The 16,936-nt window shown below is 46.6% G+C and overlaps 1 protein-coding gene across 1 annotated transcript in view; it reads left to right on the top strand.

Moving 5' to 3' along the window:
- The first annotated feature begins 5,515 nt into the window (after window positions 1–5,515).
- The window catches only part of ITGA8 (integrin subunit alpha 8), a 195,122-nt gene continuing 183,701 nt past the window's right edge, over window positions 5,516–16,936 (top strand). The window contains exons 1-2 of the mRNA XM_043563837.1: window positions 5,516–5,939; window positions 6,658–6,791. Coding sequence (XP_043419772.1) covers window positions 5,734–5,939; window positions 6,658–6,791 — 340 coding nt within the window. The 5' untranslated portion in view covers window positions 5,516–5,733. The remainder of the gene's footprint in view (window positions 5,940–6,657; window positions 6,792–16,936) is intronic.

Below are 16,936 nucleotides of genomic sequence, written 5' to 3'. Positions count from 1 at the left end.
TAAATGGTTGTGAGATGAAACCACTTTTCCTGAGAAAATTTCATAGGATCCCAGACACTAGAGGGCAGTCCTAGGCACCCTTGTGGTGTCTTCCAAAGGGAATACACACAGCAATCTAGCCTGGGGTTTAAAATACACTCATACTAATAAACCGGATGCCCCAGCATTCCCCTCCCCCTCGAACTGGAGGACTTCCTCCATGGCTTCCCACCGACTTTAGGGGAGAGTCGATGCCTCCCCTGAGTCCTTCAGCCTTCCCCAAGGGCTATATGAAGGAGGTGTCTGGCTGTTGCGGGCCATAGCTGCTGTCTCTGGCCCACACCATCGCTCCTTTGTCTTATCCTGGGTCCACGGGAAAGCCTCTGCCTTCCAGTCCTGGTGCAATGACCTACATGTTTGTGTCCTCCCCCCCCCCCCCCCCCCACAAATTCATATGGTGCTAGCTCCCAGTGTGATGGTGTTAGGAGGTTACCTTTGGGAGGTAATTGGGCCGTGAGGGTGGGGGCCTCATGAGGAGGATCCAAGTCCTCCAGAAGGAACCCCAGGGACCTCCCTCACCCACGTTTGGCCATGTGGCCATGACAGAAAACAAGAAAAAGGCTGTCCACGACCTGCTAAAGGGCTCTCACCAGAACCCAGCCATGCTGGCAAACCAATTTCAGACTTTCAGCCTCCAGAACTGTGAGCAATAAATTTCTGTTTGTGATAAGCCACCCAGTCTGCGGTATTTTGTTTTGGTAGCCCAAAGGGACGAAGTCATCGGGCATGTGCGCAGGTGAGGAAATTGCCTCGTTCCCCATTTTAAGTGACCCACTTTCCCCAAGACTAGCGGGGCACGTGCCCTGAACCACGTTACGGTGTTAACCTTACTGAAATTTAATAATAATCACAAGCCCCCTGGATATATCCCGACAGCCTTACTTGGCACTGGGGACGTGGGTGGCAAACATAAGCTCTGGGAGAACTGGATTCCCAGTTGCCATACTCCAAGTTTACAGCCAAGATGTGAAGTTCCCCCCAGAAGTTTGCTTTAGTCACTTCGGCCAGTAGTAACCTAAAAAGGCCCACCTCACCAACCCATCAGACAAGCGTAGGTTGGATTCAGGAGCCAAGGGTGTCCCTGGGGCTTTGCCTCTTAGGAAGATTTCTTTAGGCCCAAACGTCAAGGATCGGAACGAGCACTATTTTCCTTAGTTACCTTTAGAGGAAGACACGTTTTATTTATTTTTATTTTTGTTTAAAGCAGAGCCGTATTTAAAAAGGCTCATTCTAAAAAGAGATCAAGTCAGAGTCTGTTTTTGACTAGTGAGAATTTTCCTTCAGCTAAACTATTGGCTGTGCTTGAAAATGTGCCAACACGGGGACCATGTCTGCAGCGCTTTGAACTTAAAAGCGGCTAGTAAAGTGGTGAAGGGAGATCGCAAGAGAGAGCTGCCAACAAAATTACCAAAAAGATAATTACTGTAGGGAGAGTCGCCCTCCAGGTACCGGAACAGAAAAGTTTCAGACATAAGCTTATGTTAGCAGAGACACGACGGATTTCAAAGTTTGCCCTCAGTAAGTTTAACTGACCAGTTTCTAGTAACAGTTGTTTCTAATAATGCGGAAAAACTGAGCATCGTGGAGCAAATGAAAAACCCAAGACCGGGGTGCCTGGGTGGCTCAGTCGGTTAAGCAACCGACTTTGGCTCAGGTCATGATCTCGCAGTTTATGAGTTCCAGCCCCACGTCGGGCTCTGTGCTGACAGCTCAAGAGACTGGAGCCTGCTTCTGATTCTGTGTCTCCCTCTCTCCGCCCCTCCCCTGCTTGCTCTCTCTCTCTCTCCCTCTCTCCCTCTCAAAACTAATAAACATTAAAAAAATTAAAAAACAACAACAACAAGAACAAAATACCCAAGATCACCTCCATTACCCAAAATACAAGATGAGATTGAAAAACTACCATTCGTTTTGGGTGCATTCATTTTTAAGGCTGATGGAAACTTCAAGAGCACACTGTTGTTACGTCGCTTTATTTTGTAAATGGTTTAATTAACATATTGAAAATATGGTTGTATGAATGAAATAGTCCTGTGGGGACTCTCCTACCCCCTGATTTGAAGGCAGGATCGCAACTGATCCTTTAAAGAAATAGATTTAAACATGGCAAGAATAACGCTTGGTTATTAAGTTACAAACGTATTTGGTCTTCTGTTAAAAAGTATGTATGCACTAGTGGTCAAATGTTTTGGCATCTCTATTTTTAAGTACTCAGTGCATGGCTACAACCCAGAGATCATTTTTTTCCTGTGGTGCTTTTTCCTTATTTATTTTTGGAGAGTTGGGGCCAAATCCTTTCCATCTTTGACCTTTGGGTTCTTTTCTTTTTCAGGAAAACAACAATGTATACCTTTCCCAGGATTAAACATACACACGTACTCACATGCCTGATAAACAGTTCCCAGACTTGCTCTTCTGACAAATAAATCACTGCTGGTAGATCTTTAAAACGTCAAACTTCTCATTCAGCCTGAGACCTGTCACTGTTCATGTGTTTCTTAGACAGCACCCCAGGCCTTACTGATTGGCATGGTTCCACGTGTCAGAGTCGTGAAATGTACAAGACACCTACGCAGACTAACCCTGTCCCTGCGATTGTTACAGGGTTTTGTTTGTTTTGTTTGTTTTTTGGCTTTTTTCTCCCCCTGTCTCCTTGGGGGATTTACTGCTCTCCCAGGCTTCTGGCCTCCCAGGGAGGTCACAGGGCTTCCAGTCTTTGGACACCGGGGTGCCACCAAACCTTGTTCCAGGACCTCCTGGAGAAGTATTCGTCTGCTTTATGCCACCTCTCCACCACTACTCACAGGCAGGCCCAAAAGGTTAGCCCAGAAGAGCTTACTAAATCTAGAAAGGTGACTCCTCATTATTATCCTAACTTAAAAAAAAAAAAATTCTTACAGACCTAATAATAGCATGGGGAACTGGTGTTGATATCTGACCTTGCTCTGCAAATATGTATATTGTTGCAATTCCCCAAACCTTAATGGGCAAATATGTATATTGCTCTGTAAATATGTATATTGCTCTGTAAATATGTATATTGTTGCAATTCCCCAAACCTCTCTATAGAGTGCAAACTGACACTATTAACAATGTAGGCATGTTGTGTAATTTAAGAACAAGTGTGTATTAGAAAAGACGAACAGTACATATACCCAATTGTATGGCAATGAGTAGAATTTTCTTTCCCTACCTACTCTATCTTGAATAAAAGGATAAAGAATACACTGGAAATACTGCAAAGCAAAGGGGTACCTTGGTGATAGGCTGCCATATAGAAATCAAAGCATTTTATAATATATAGCTACTTCTGTCCACGAAGTCAGTGTGGGGGCCAAGAGCTCGTCTGATATAACATTAGTTCTTTCTACCAATTTAGGTATTGTTTTCCTACCAAAGACTTGCCTGCAATATGAGGAATTTCCAAATTTCATCATGTCAGCGTCAGCAAATAAGGAGTTGAGGTTATTACCCCCTAGTCTCAGTGTTAGCCACAGCTCTGAATGTGCCCCTGTGTATGTTGCATATGAATTACTCATTGAGATTTACTACAAGGAACATCACTTTTATTAACATTGTAACCTGACCTGAGTTGCAGACTCCCTGTCCAACACAAAAGGACTCTTGGCCCGAGAAAAACGTTGTCTGCCATTTACTATTAAGTCCTTGTCTGGGAAAGGACCATCCAGTTAGGAAATCATCCAGATGTGATGATATTGCCAGGTAATCAGATAGCCTATTAATTTTTACTATTGTTACAGGGATAAGACAAGAAGGATAATGACAAAAAATTCAAATCAGTCCACCAAGTGAGGTCTGATGCGACAGAAATGAGAAAGTCCAGCTTTCCAGTGGCCTCAGAGTCTTTCTGTGGATAGCCTCCCAGACCTGCACTGCCAGACTGACTACTGCCTGGGACGTACGCTTCCAGAGCCTCTGGGGGCTCCCACGCCTGTAACTCAGATTCAACAAAGGCAGCCTCTGACTCACCACGTGACCCCCATCCTCTCCTTGCCCATTGCTACAGTTTGTAGTCTTCTCTTCTAAGTGGACACTTTCGGACTCACCTTCGACTCTCCTTCACTTTCATTCTGCCATTAATCTCTGACCTTTTCCCTTCTCATTAGCATGGTGGCCTTCCTTCCCTTCTTTCTTTAATCACGTCCAGGGCCTTGTCCCCTGTTAACATCTGGGCAAGAGCTTCTTGGCTTTCCTTGCCTTCTAACAACGGCCACGCCCCTCCGCCCCCGTCCCGCCCCCTCCCCCACACCTCCCCGCCAGGAAATGTTTTGAATCCCTGTGGGTACGTCATGCCTCTGCTCTAGAACTGGCTCTCTTAGGCTCAGTAAATGTTCTTGTTTCTAAGATCCTCTGTCTCCGGAGATCCATCCTTATTTCCGGACACTCCCCAATCCTCTCTTTTATTCTATCCCTTACACGACAGTTTCCTCCCAGCCTGGTGTTGCTAACACTTTTCCTCAAGGTCTCAGCCCACGCTGCCTAAATCCCAGCCTCCTATTCCAATTGCAGCCCAAGTCTACATCTGCCACCAAATCACCTTCAAATTCTTTGGCAACTGCTCACCTCTCCTTGCTGTCTAGCCCCAGCCCCACCCAGGTTAACGCTTACTCGCTCTGTTGGCGCATTAGCCCTGCTTCCCCATAAGAGCGTGTGGTGTGGGTCTATACCACGTCTCTCTCTTCTCCCTCTTCCCCTACTCATTCTTCATTCCCTCCCCCAGACCGAAGGCACAGAAAGAGATCAATAATGTCCCTGCTTTGGAACCGAAGTTTGAATTCCTGCAGTTTCCAGTCTATTACCTTTTATCCTCCTCCACCCCAGGGTATATTTTAAATTCGAACATTTCTGACTTAGTTACTCTTGATCACAATTACACCGGGTCACCGAAGATTTAGCACCAAGTTATTTACATGCCCTAAGACCTAAATAAAGCCTCGAAGTTTTGTTTTCTAGCTAACCTCTGCAGGCGGGTGGGGGGTGGGGGATAGGGTGGAGGTAGAGGAGAGTATTGCTGGATTTAAACCCTCAGCCACAGATGAACACGCATGGACCCTGAGGGGTCATCAGGCTGCAGAGGCGGTGCAGAGACTCGCCTGGCTTTATCTCGCTGCCGGGGGGGGGGGGGGGGGGGGTGAGGCTTTCACATTATTCCATTTGGGAGAAGCGGGAGCATACTCTCGTCCTATGCGCGTGTGGTTGGCTGGGGGGGGGGGGGGGGCGCGTAGCTTCCAAAAGCAATGGCCCGAATTGGTATGTGCGAGATTCAGGGCTTCCTTGAGATGCGATTGCGGGGGGACAGCCGGGCGGCCGAAGCAGGCGCCTGGCGCCGGCCTCCAGCAGGGGCGCGGGCGGCCGGGAGTCACCCGCTCCGGCCCCCGCAGCCCGCGGAGCCGCCGCTAGGAGGCGCCGCGAGCGCGCGGGGCCCCCCGCCCGCTGCCAGAGGAGGGCCGGCATCCCCTGTCGGCCAGCCCCCGAGCCGGCCGGGGAGCAGGCGGGGAGCAGACCGCAGAGGACGCGCGGCGGAGCGCCCGGGGCTGTCACCGCGGACGCGCCGCGCGCACCGACCCGGGACGCGAGCATCGGGGGAGCGCCGCCCGCCGCCGCCCGCCAAGGAGTCGCGCCGGCTTCCTGGGCTCCCGCTCCCCGGGTGAGCATCCGCCGGGACGGAGGGCGATGTCTGCCCGGGCCCGCCGCGGTCCCCGGGACGGCCGGGCGCAGTGGCTCGCGCCCCTTTGGTGCCTCTCGGCCGCGCTGGGCGTGCTGCGGACCCCCGCCTCGCAGGCGTTCAACTTGGACGTGGACAAGCTCACCGTGTACAGCGGCCCCGAGGGCAGCTACTTCGGCTACGCGGTGGACTTCCACATACCTGCCGCTCGCACGTAAGTCGCCCCGCGCGGGGAGTTTTGCGCAAAGGGGGGGGCGAGCCCGGCCACAGGTTGGGTCCCTGCCCCTCTGCCCCGGGGGACCCGCGCCTGTGCCCGCACCCGATGGAGGGAGGTTCCTGAGATTCCGTCCCGCTGCGCACTTGGGGTCCCCTCGGGCTCCCCGCCACTTGTCCCCCCCCCCCTTCCATGCTAGATGTGCCTTGTGAACTTTGAATTAATGATGTGCCACTTTAAATTAATGATGTGCCACTTGTGTAGAACACGCAAGTCCGGGGCGGGGGGGAGGGGGGTGGCTCCCAGGACTCGAGCAAAGACCCGAGCCTCGTACAAAGGGGAAAACGGGACCGAACAGATCCAAGTCTGTTTATGCGTAGCCTGTAACAATTAAGCGTCTGGGCGCAAGTGCGGTCTGCTGCAAGCGGCTGGGCTCTGCCCTTTGCTATTTTTTCCCCTTCTCTCATCTCACTGCATACACAGCTCCACCTAGAGAAGAATTGGGACTATTTGCACCCTCTTCAAAACCAGGTTTCCGGCGCCCGTAGGTTTCCAACGGGAAATCAAGTTTGACAGTCGGTCTCCATCAGAGATACGTTTCTACCCCCGATTCCCCGCCCCCGCCCCTAGTCTCGGCGAGCACGCGGCCACGGAGACTGCATCAGACGCGCACGCTCTCATGATTCCCAAGGAGTGATTTTCTCCAACCCTTTCGCAGAGCGAGTGTCTTGGTGGGGGCGCCCAAAGCCAACACCAGCCAGCCAGACATCGTGGAAGGGGGAGCGGTCTATTACTGTCCCTGGCCCGCCGAGGGGTCTGCACAGTGCAAGCAGATCCCGTTTGACAACACCAGTAAGTGATCTTTGTCCTTCTCAACGTGGGTCCTCGTTTCAAAGAACCAGAGCCATCGTGGAGTTAACTCCCCCACTTTGTTTCTCCTCATGCGGCCCGTCTGATGAGTTTGTGTTGTGGGCTGTCCAGGTCCCTCCACTCGAGCCTGAGTGAAGGGGAGGAAAATGAACGGTGAACCCCAGACAGGGAACCTTGGTATTTTGACCTTGAGTATTTGGATATGTCCTAGTAACTTCTGTTTCCTTACTGCCCCAGATGAGCAGTTTCAGGGTGAGCGGATGCTTTGAAGACATACAAGCGTTCCACCCTAATCTTGATTATGGAGAGAATTTGGTTGCTTCCCAAGGACAGATCTGGGGAAAGACAGATCCTTAGCGTTTCCAGTGCCCAGACTCCGGAGGCAAGACTCAGCTGCTATAGACCCAGACATCGCTCCATGTTGCTGTTTAATTCTTTACAGAAAGAAAGAATTTTCTTTCAAAATATTGGACATTGGATGCAAACTAGTACAGGCAGAGTGTGGATGGATTACATTCATTTCCACAATCCCTAGACAGATGTTTCTTATTTAATTAAAGGGCAAATACATTTTAAACAATTCAGGCTGGTTCTGTTTCCTCTGGTGTTTTCTCTTTGGGTCCTGAGAAAATAATTTAAATGTAATGCTTTCAAAAGCATTAACACTGGATGTTTTCATTTGTACCTCTAAAACTCTATGAGTTCAAAAGGTATACATTATCACAAACCAAATATCTCTTTTCAGAAAAATGTGGACTCAAATAATGTTCTTGGATGATCAACCACTTAAAATACCTTTTGCTATAAAATACCACACAACTATTTTATGACCTCATTTTTCGTTATTGTTACATTAGAGTGCATTTAGGATGTATGTAGAAAATTCATCTTCACAGCATTTAATGAAATTGGATGGGTGGTATTTACCTGTTTTTAACCGATTTGCATTTTTTTAAAAGAGAAAATAATTTCAGTTCTTTAAATATGGAAATCATTTCAAAGAAAAAATTGTATGCAAGGCTTACCTTGAATTATGACCAAATAAGGAAAATATTTTATAAAAGCATTTTCAAATTATGTCTTTCATATGTATCTATATATAGTCACAATAGCTCAGTTACCATAACTCAGTTATTTCATCCCAATTTTTACAAGCTTTAACTTTTAAATTTATTAGAAATTAGAAAAATTAAGCCACTTGATGTTAATTTGTAATTATAGAACAATTAGTTGTTTGATTGGGATTTTAGATGCTTCTGATTACTGACCTCCAGCTTGAGAATAAATTTCCTCATTCAGAAGAATTAAGCATGAAATTAATGGCATTTTTAATAATCCATATCAAAATCAATTGTATTTTTCAAAGTCTTTAAAACTTAAGCCTTGATAAATAAAGACATAAAACATTCATATTATTTGGATTTAAGTTAAGGGAAATAAATATTTATACTTTAAGATATGTTAATGCCTTTTTACCGAGAAGCAATCTATAGTCATGGACATGAATTTTGTAACCTTCTAGAACATTCCCATAGCATACCAAATCAGGATCTGGTTAGTATATTTTTCCTTTGATAAAAGAAGAACCGATGTCTGCCCGGATAAGTCACATCTGAATACCTTTCTAAGTGCTAATCCCAGTAGATGTCATGGTTCAATAGATGAAAACCAGAGAATACAGACATCAGTATGAATTTTTAAAAACTGAATACTCCCAGCCCAAAATTTCCAGTGTTGAATTACAATAGGTAGATTTTCCAAAAGTTCCTCCTCAAGCAACTGCTTGGAGATTTGAATTCACTTTCCCATAAAGAACTAATGCTGAAAGACTGTGCTTTGGTTTCCAGAATAGCCCACAGGAATGCACTTAACCCTTATTGGAGCCGAATTGTGTTTGCAATGAAACAGTAGGGGACAAACTAGTACAATTTTAGCAATTAAGTAAATAGAAAAATGGTAAGGATGCCGAGCAAAGATCAGTGTTACTTGGAGAAAGAGCCAGGGGTGAATGGCATCTTCTGTGCAAGTTCTGGGGAAGTCTTCTGGATATCTCAAAGGGCTTTAGAGATTAATGCTTGTGGTTCTCCGCTATGTCGTAGTTTACTTCTAAATGAATGGAGGTTTCTTAGGGTGTTTTTTTTTTGACAGACAGATGTCCTTATCCCACAATTATACTTAGCAACCATAACCACAATGATTTGAGGACTCATAAAAGGAGTAAGATAAGGGGTAAAAAGCAAGGAGGGAGATAGACGTTTCTGAAATCATTGAGCAAAAAGTGAAGACCAAAAACAGCTTAGGCAACCACACGTTCGTGAGAAATGAATGGTCTGTGATGGAACGAACAAAGCAGTGATCTGTGAAAGCTTGGGCGAGTCGCCCCGAGAGAAGAGCCTTTGAGTAAAGAAAGTTCCCCGTGTTAGCCATCAGGGGGTACTGTGGGCCCAGGAACCTTGGTTGCTGCTGGGAATGGCCTGGGAACGGTGGGGCAAAAGGAATCTGGGAACCCCAGCCCGGCTTGACCTTGGCTACTGAGTGGGTGCTAGCCAGCACAGGACACCTCATTTCTACCGGTTTCTTATCCAGGTGCCCCAGACGACGGAAGTGCCAGTGGCTGCCATTTGCCGGAAGGCAGGGAAAGAGAGGAGGGGCGCCGGGCGTCAGTGTAGCGATTTCCAGTTCAAGCCTCTGTTCTTTGTGCAGAGTGTGATCTTGGAAGCAAGGATGAAAGGCAGAAACAAAGGGGTTGCTGACTCGGGCGTCTGGCCGTCCGTGTTCCCACATGCTTTACATGTTTTGATCACCTACTGTATACCACTTATTTCTAATCCATAACATGCGTTTTATGAATAAGGAAATTGACATCAAACGTGTTAAAAAAAGATACACACAAGGCCACACCGTGGTAAACGGTCGGTGCACGGTTGGAAAAGAGGTCTGCCTACTATAGAGCCTGCCTCTTCACCCTGCCTTCCTTCCAGGAAAGGGAGAAGCCTGGTCCTGATAGGGTGCAAATTCAGGGTCCAATCCTGTGGAGCTGAGACATGGCTTGCCCCCCCCCCCCCCCGCCCCGTTCCATTCCCTCGCCCCCCAGTTACCTTCACAAATTGCAATTAAAATGATCTTCTAGAGAGGATCTGGAAGGGAAAAGCGGTTTGGGTCGGGGGTTGCAGAAAGCGGAGGTCAGAGGAGTCTTTGTCTCCACGGGAATGATGGGTCGTACATGCCCCTGGTTTGCCAGAGCTCCCCACAGCGGGCTCTGTCCCCTCACTGTCCCCAGTCACCTGCCTCCTGTCTTACTCTCTGCCCATTGACGGCAATGTAGTTTTCCCAACAGAGGAAGAACATTCCTCTGCTTGACCTAGTAGTGGCTCTGAGTGCTGAAGCTGCCGTTCACGGACTAGTGTGATGTCTCAGGCAGAAATACAGATTATATTGCAAATATTCCTCTGAAAAGATAGTCCTGACTCCCCCTGTGTGTTAGCTCTGGGTCTGCTTTTACTATTACATCTGAATTCAAGGTGTTCTAAGTGAATTTGACCTTTTAATGACATTGCTTCAACGTGTGCAGGCCCCTGGGGTGTCTACAATTTCGTGTTCACGGTGGTAACCAACTAAACTCGGCTTAGTCGTTGAAAGAGACTGGCCTATAAGTCAGTCCCTGGATCTGGTTGTGATCTTGAACTTCAGTTTATGTAAGGTCAACTGCCTTTTTTCTTTTTTCAACTTCCATTTAGTTCATGTTATTATTTTTTTTTTCATTAAATAATCGTTTATTTTATTTTTACCTCCTCATATAAAGACTGGATATTACCATATCTTATTGGATTTTAAAAATTCCTCCTCACCATAAATTCAAAAACAGGAAGCCAGGAATAGCCTCACACTTCAAATGCATGAATACTATTAAAATCTGTGGTCCTTTCAAGTACGGAGAAAGGAAACCTGAGGGAAGCATATGGCAGTGGGGGAGGGGCAAAGTGCAAAGAATAGATAATTTTCCTGCTCTGTATAAAATCAAGGAGCTGCAGAAAAGCACTTCTCTCATCTCCCTTCTGTCTTTCCCTCTTACTTCACTGGAATAAAATCCCCCATCACCAAATTGATCTCTTTCACTTCTGCCTCAGAAACTCCCTAACCTGTGCCCCGTGCCTCAAACAATGTCAAACATCGCATCTGCCAGATTCGTGTTTCGTCCTTCCTAAATCTACTCCCAGGTTCATTAGTTCTCTTTCCGGCGGTTTCTAAGCCCATGTGTGCGGTAAATAAAGCTGCTACGTTTCAGCCTTCCTGCCCCCAAAAGGGGGGAAGAGTGACGTAGAGTCAGTGGAGCCTCATCTTTGGAATGATGGGCAAATTGCAACAATAGTAGCACAGGCACGGGTGTGCAAATATCTAATTAAATACACAAGTGAGACATTTTGAGCAGAAAGATAATGGCATGAGCTAATTACCCGTCAGAGTCATCCTATCGCTAAGAATAACGGGGAGGCAATGCAGCTGGGAACCACTGGCAATTAGGGACCCACCGAAAGAAGGAACAGGAAGAGGTGGGGGGTGCCACTGAGACTCGGAACCCTCTGAGAAAAAGTACCAGAATTTGCCTGGCCTTTATCTAGTATCTTTGTGTTTAAACAACAACAACAAAACAAAACCTTGAAATGGAAGACGGTTTGGTTAGGATTATCTCAAAGCTCTGAAACGGTACGACTTTTCGTGGGAGTTGTGTTTTAGCTTGGGGACCGGAAGGAAGCCTTTGTGTTGGGGGTCTGTTTTATTTTGTGTTAAGTGAGCCCACAATAAGAAGGCAGCTTCAAGCATCTGGCGCTGTGACTGGTACAGGGGTTGCTTTTTGATAATATTGGGTGTGCCCTCTCTCATGGGAGGGGTTGGGAAACATATTGGTCGCATACGTCTTGCTTTTCCCAGCTCCCTCAGAAAGAAATCAGGTTTTGTTCAGGAACAAAGAGAAGAAAAACGGAGGTCGGAGCTATCAAGTAAATGACAGAGGAAATAACACCAATGTGACAGAACTCACGGGCGGCAGAAATCTGGGCTTTGGGAAGTTCAACTGCCAGTGGAAAAGGGGAGGAGGCAGCCTCAAGGTGACCTCCATTAAGAATTAATCATGCCGTAATTAGTATAAGTTTTGCTAACCAGAAACATACATGTACATATACATGCAGTGTGGATCCCACGGAATCGTTGAGAGTGGTTTTGCTGGATGGTTTACTTATTCTGGGAGCAGCTCGTGATGGCTACCATGCCTGACACACGGCCCTTGACAGATGCAACCACCTTCCCTAAGCTTGTCCCAATTGGCTCAGACTCTCAGACGACAGAACGCGCCCGAGTCCTGATACGAGAAGGCAGGAGGCCGTGGTCCCTACAGCACATAGCAACCGAGGAAGCAATTAGAAAAAGGAAGTCCTTGAAACTCCAACTAGAAATGGGAAACAGATCTGCTCCACGGCTAGTTGAGTCGTATGAACATTAGGCGCCTGTTGTTGCCTGATCTGCAAAATTCTTTTCAAGAAGCTAGAAGTCTGCGTGATGGAACAGGCTTCCAGGCTTTTGGCAGGAATAGCCTGTGTAGCAGCTGCCGCGTTCTGGGAGAAAGGTGGGAAATTGTCTTAAAATTATTCTGAAAGCAGACAAAAGCGCCCGGACCCTTAAGGTGACTGGTTGAGATGTGCGCCTTCAGACTTTAGCTGTTGTGTATAGAGAGCCCGGTAGCTATGCAAGTGCGAATAGAGCGTCGCCGATATTCCAAGAAAAGCTCAGATCAGATGTGCCCTGACTGACGCCAATAGGGATTACACAAATAAGGGATACACAAATGGGGATTTTCGAGGAAGATAGATAGGAGACTTATCATTGATCCCACTAAAAGCACTCACTTAGAAAATAATACTTAATTTTCAAAATTCGGTTTAAGTATATCCTTAGCAAAAACACATTGAAGGCATCAAGCAAGGTGCACCTATATAATGAAATCCAAAAATAGATTAAACATAATTTGAATTCTGTTGTGGGTAGTTAAGGTACGTAAGAAAATCGCAATTCACCAATAGGTGATTTACACTAGAAATATTCTACCTAATACACTGGTGTTATTTTGTTGGACGTGAGCCAGGCACTTCCCACACCAGTTTGGAAGAAACAGAGCTGAATCTCAGTTCTGCAGAGTCCAGTTGCTGAACCGTTGGTATTTAGTATATGGCCCCAAAGGTCTGCCAAATTTTCTAGATCCATAAACATTGGTAAAAGTGATCATCTCGCCTTTTATTTTATTTAAAAAAATTTTTTTTTTCAACGTTTATTTTTGGGACAGAGAGAGACAGAGCATGAACGGGGGAGGGGCAGAGAGAGAGGGAGACACAGAATCGGAAACAGGCTCCAGGCTCCGAGCCATCATCAGCCCAGAGCCTGACGCGGGGCTCGAACTCACGGACCGCGAGATCGTGACCTGGCTGAAGTCGGACGCTTAACCGACTGCGCCACCCAGGCGCCCCTCATCTTGCCTTTTAATTGTTTTCCATAGAAACGAGGCATAGATTACAAAACAAGTCTTTGTAAAAATGCCAGGCATTGGGGTTGGAAAGGAGGTGTTGACTCCCCAGAGGCGCAGAACAAGCGAGTTTGGTGGGTAGGGGGGTCGACGCACAGTGGAACTTTCTATGCCTTGATTGTGGCAGTGGGTACGTGGCTAATGTGTTTTTGTCAAAACCCAGAGAATGATCCATTACCAAGAGTGGATCTGACTGTTTGGAAACGAAAAAGAAAATCTTTATGGAGAATGCCAGAGAGTTGTATATTCGATGTGGAGATGCAGTTTGGTTTTGTGACCATTGCTATGAGCATGTGGTCTTTAAGTTCCTGGACCGTTGGAACTAGTAACTGGCAGTATAAGGACACACATTATCGTTGAAGAGCTTAGGCCACCTTCTTCAGTATTCTTCTTCAGTATTCTTTAAGTAAAGGATTATATATTCAGGGGCACTTGGGTGGCTCAGTCAGTTAAACATGTATGTGACGCTGGCTCAGGTCATGATCTCACGGTTTGTGGGTTCGAGCCCCACGTTGGGCTCTGTGCTGACAGCTCGGAGCCTGGAGCCTGCTGTGTCCCCACCCCCCCCCGCCCACCGCCTCTCTCCCCCTCCCCAGCTCCTGCTCTGTCTCTCTCTGTCTCTAAAAAATAAACAAACGTTAAAAGCAATTTAAAGGATTACATGTACGGAGTATGTTTGGTAAGAGCACTGTCAATGAAAACATGCTGAGTAAGAAGAAATCTTTGCAATGAAGCATCATACTTGTGTAATTTTCTTATCCTTACTGAAAGTCAGGCGTGGGACCCCTCACTGGTTTCATTAGGCTAAGGAGACCCCACCTCAAACATTTCCTGTAGTTTTCACAGTCAGCGTTAAGTACCCTGCCGGGCATATACATAAGAATATTAGTTCAGTTTTATTCTTTACCTTAGATATCTGACATAAGGACGCAGATTTGTGTATGATGTTGCAGAAGCCTCTGTATCCGTCTGCCCTGGTTTCCAGGATGTGTGGAGATTGGAAAGGCATACACCATTGCTACAGGAATAGGTGTATGCAGGAACCTCGCATAGCCCACCTTCATGCAGAGCACTGGCCCCGGGTGTAGCCGGGTGAACCCGCTCCCACTGGTCAGGTTATGGCTCCATTCACAATACAGCACAGCACAGGGTGTCTCTCAAACGTGTGTTACATACACACCCATGTCCCTACTCACCCTGGACCCACACCCTGGTGTCCCTGACCATCCAGAGCACCTTCTCTCCCCGTAACGACTTTCTGGTACTTTTGGCTTCTCCCTTCCTACCATTCCCAGTGGGAAATAGACTTTAGACATTAATTGTGAAGTTGCTGCCAATTGTTTTTTAGGAGAACGGAGGTATAAACACTAAAATATAATGTCTTCAAACATCCTCGATCTGGGTGGTCAAGTAAATTGTGGCATAATCGTACAATTAAGTATTATAATCATAAAACATGAAGCCTACCGAGAATCGGTATTAATATGGGAAAATGGTTTTGTTTTAATGGCAGGTGAAAAGCATAAAATTCAAAATTGTATCTAGACATGTTGAAGGGAAGAAAAATACACGTTGAGAGGCTGTCCTCGGAAAGTGGGATTAAAACCAAAGTTTTTTCTTCCTTATTTATTTTGAGAGAGAGGGAGAGCACGAGTAGGGGAGGGAGGGAGAGAAAGAGCGAATCCCAAGCAGGCTCCATACTCTTAGCCCAGAGCCCAACACAGGGCTCCCTCTCACGAACCATAAGATCATGACCTGCACTGAAATCAAGAGCCGGATGCTTAACCAACTGAGCCACCCAGGTGCCCCTTTTTTCCTTCTTCTTCTTTTTTTAATGCATTTTTTACCTCATTTTCAAAACTGTGAACAGGTATTTATTTATGATCAGGAAAACTAGTAAAATGGAGCACGCAAAAATTTCTAAGTGGAATTGTTGAGTTCACTGAAGTATTTTGAAGATTGAGTGTAGATAGTAGAGTAGATTAAAAATGTACTATTTCTATCGGTGTTCACATTTTTTTTAACGTTTTTTTAATTTTTGAGACAGAAAGAGACAGAGCATGAACGGGGGAGGGTCAGAGAGAGAGAGAGGGAGACCCAGAATCCGAAGCAGGCTCCAGGCTCTGAGCTGTCAGCACAGAGCCCGACGCGGGGCTCAAACTCACTGACCGTGAGATCATGACCTGAGCCGAGGTCAGACACCCAACCGACAGAGCCACCCAGGCGCCCCTATGGGTGTTTCCATTTACAAATACTGAAGACTAAGGATGTGTTCAGTAACCCTTATATGTGTAAAAATAAGAAGATGGAGTTGTATCGCCTGTTTTCATTTTCAAGTTGTCCCTGAATCATCAGGATCGTGGACTTGATGGTCTGACACATAGAAGGGGCTGCACCCTTCTATGGTGGGTGCACCATTGTACAGAACCTACCAATTCAGATGCTAATTTCATGTGGAAACACCCTCACAGACATATCCAGAAATAATGTTTAGTGAAATATCTGGACAGCCCCTGAGCTGGGCAAGTTGACACGTAAAATCGAAGCCTCTGTGAGACTGTCAGTGCATGTTCTCCTAGGAATGGCACCGAGAATTCATGAACTAAGGAAACCCACAGGATTCATAGGTAAAACATTTATTGGTTGGTCACTATTGATCTTCACGTGTCTTAGGCCGAAGCATACCCAGGAATTACTGTAGTAACGAATGACTCCCAAATCTCTGGCTTCAGACAACCCAGGTGCATCGCTTGCTCACACTGTGTGTTTATTTTTTAAAGTTGATTTATTTATTTTGAGAGAGACAGAGACAACATGAGTAGGGGAGGGGCAGAGAGAAAGGGGGAGAGAGAATCCCAAGCAGGTTCCGCACCGGAAGCACACAGCCGGGTGCGGGACTCAAACTCAGGAAACTGTGAAGTCGTGACCTGAGCCAAAACCAAGAGCGGGACGCTTAAGAGACTAAGCCACCCAGGCGCCCTTGTATGTTTAATGTGAGGTGGTAAGGAGGTTCTTATGAAGGATGCAGGCTAATGGAGGTTCCTCATTGATGACCGCTTTCAAGATCACTCCAGCTATAGAGGCAGGTAGAGCGTCGCACACTGTTTGTTAAAGCTTCTGCCCGGAATGGACATTCACCACTTCTCCTCACATTTGGTAGGCCAAAGCATGCTCCGGAGGTTGGCCATGCCAGCTTTTTTTTTTATCCGCACCTAACAAAATTGTGTCTACAACCTGTAGAAGAATACCAGGTAGGGTAGGAAATGTAGTAAAAGAGGTTGGCTTTGAAAACTGTGATTAAAACTGATTTTTCTTCTATCCCTAATGGACATATTTTGTAGGACAGATTTTTTTTGGGGGGGGGGACTGAAATGGCATAGCTCTTCGGGGCTGCAGTCCCAACCCTCACACTTCCGGTAGAGAGCACATAAATGGCAAGGAAATGAAGGTGTTTCTGTCAGCAGGGATTTGAGTGCAACTTTCTACCAAAAATCAGTCCTTAACCTGGTCTGCCTGGACTCCGTTCTCTACCACAAATGTTGTCTGGGAAGACCGA

This window comes from Prionailurus bengalensis, chromosome B4 (genome assembly GCF_016509475.1).
Source record: "Prionailurus bengalensis isolate Pbe53 chromosome B4, Fcat_Pben_1.1_paternal_pri, whole genome shotgun sequence".
In the NCBI taxonomy this organism is placed as follows: domain Eukaryota; kingdom Metazoa; phylum Chordata; class Mammalia; order Carnivora; family Felidae; genus Prionailurus; species Prionailurus bengalensis.
This window is presented reverse-complemented; position numbering and strand designations above follow the sequence as displayed.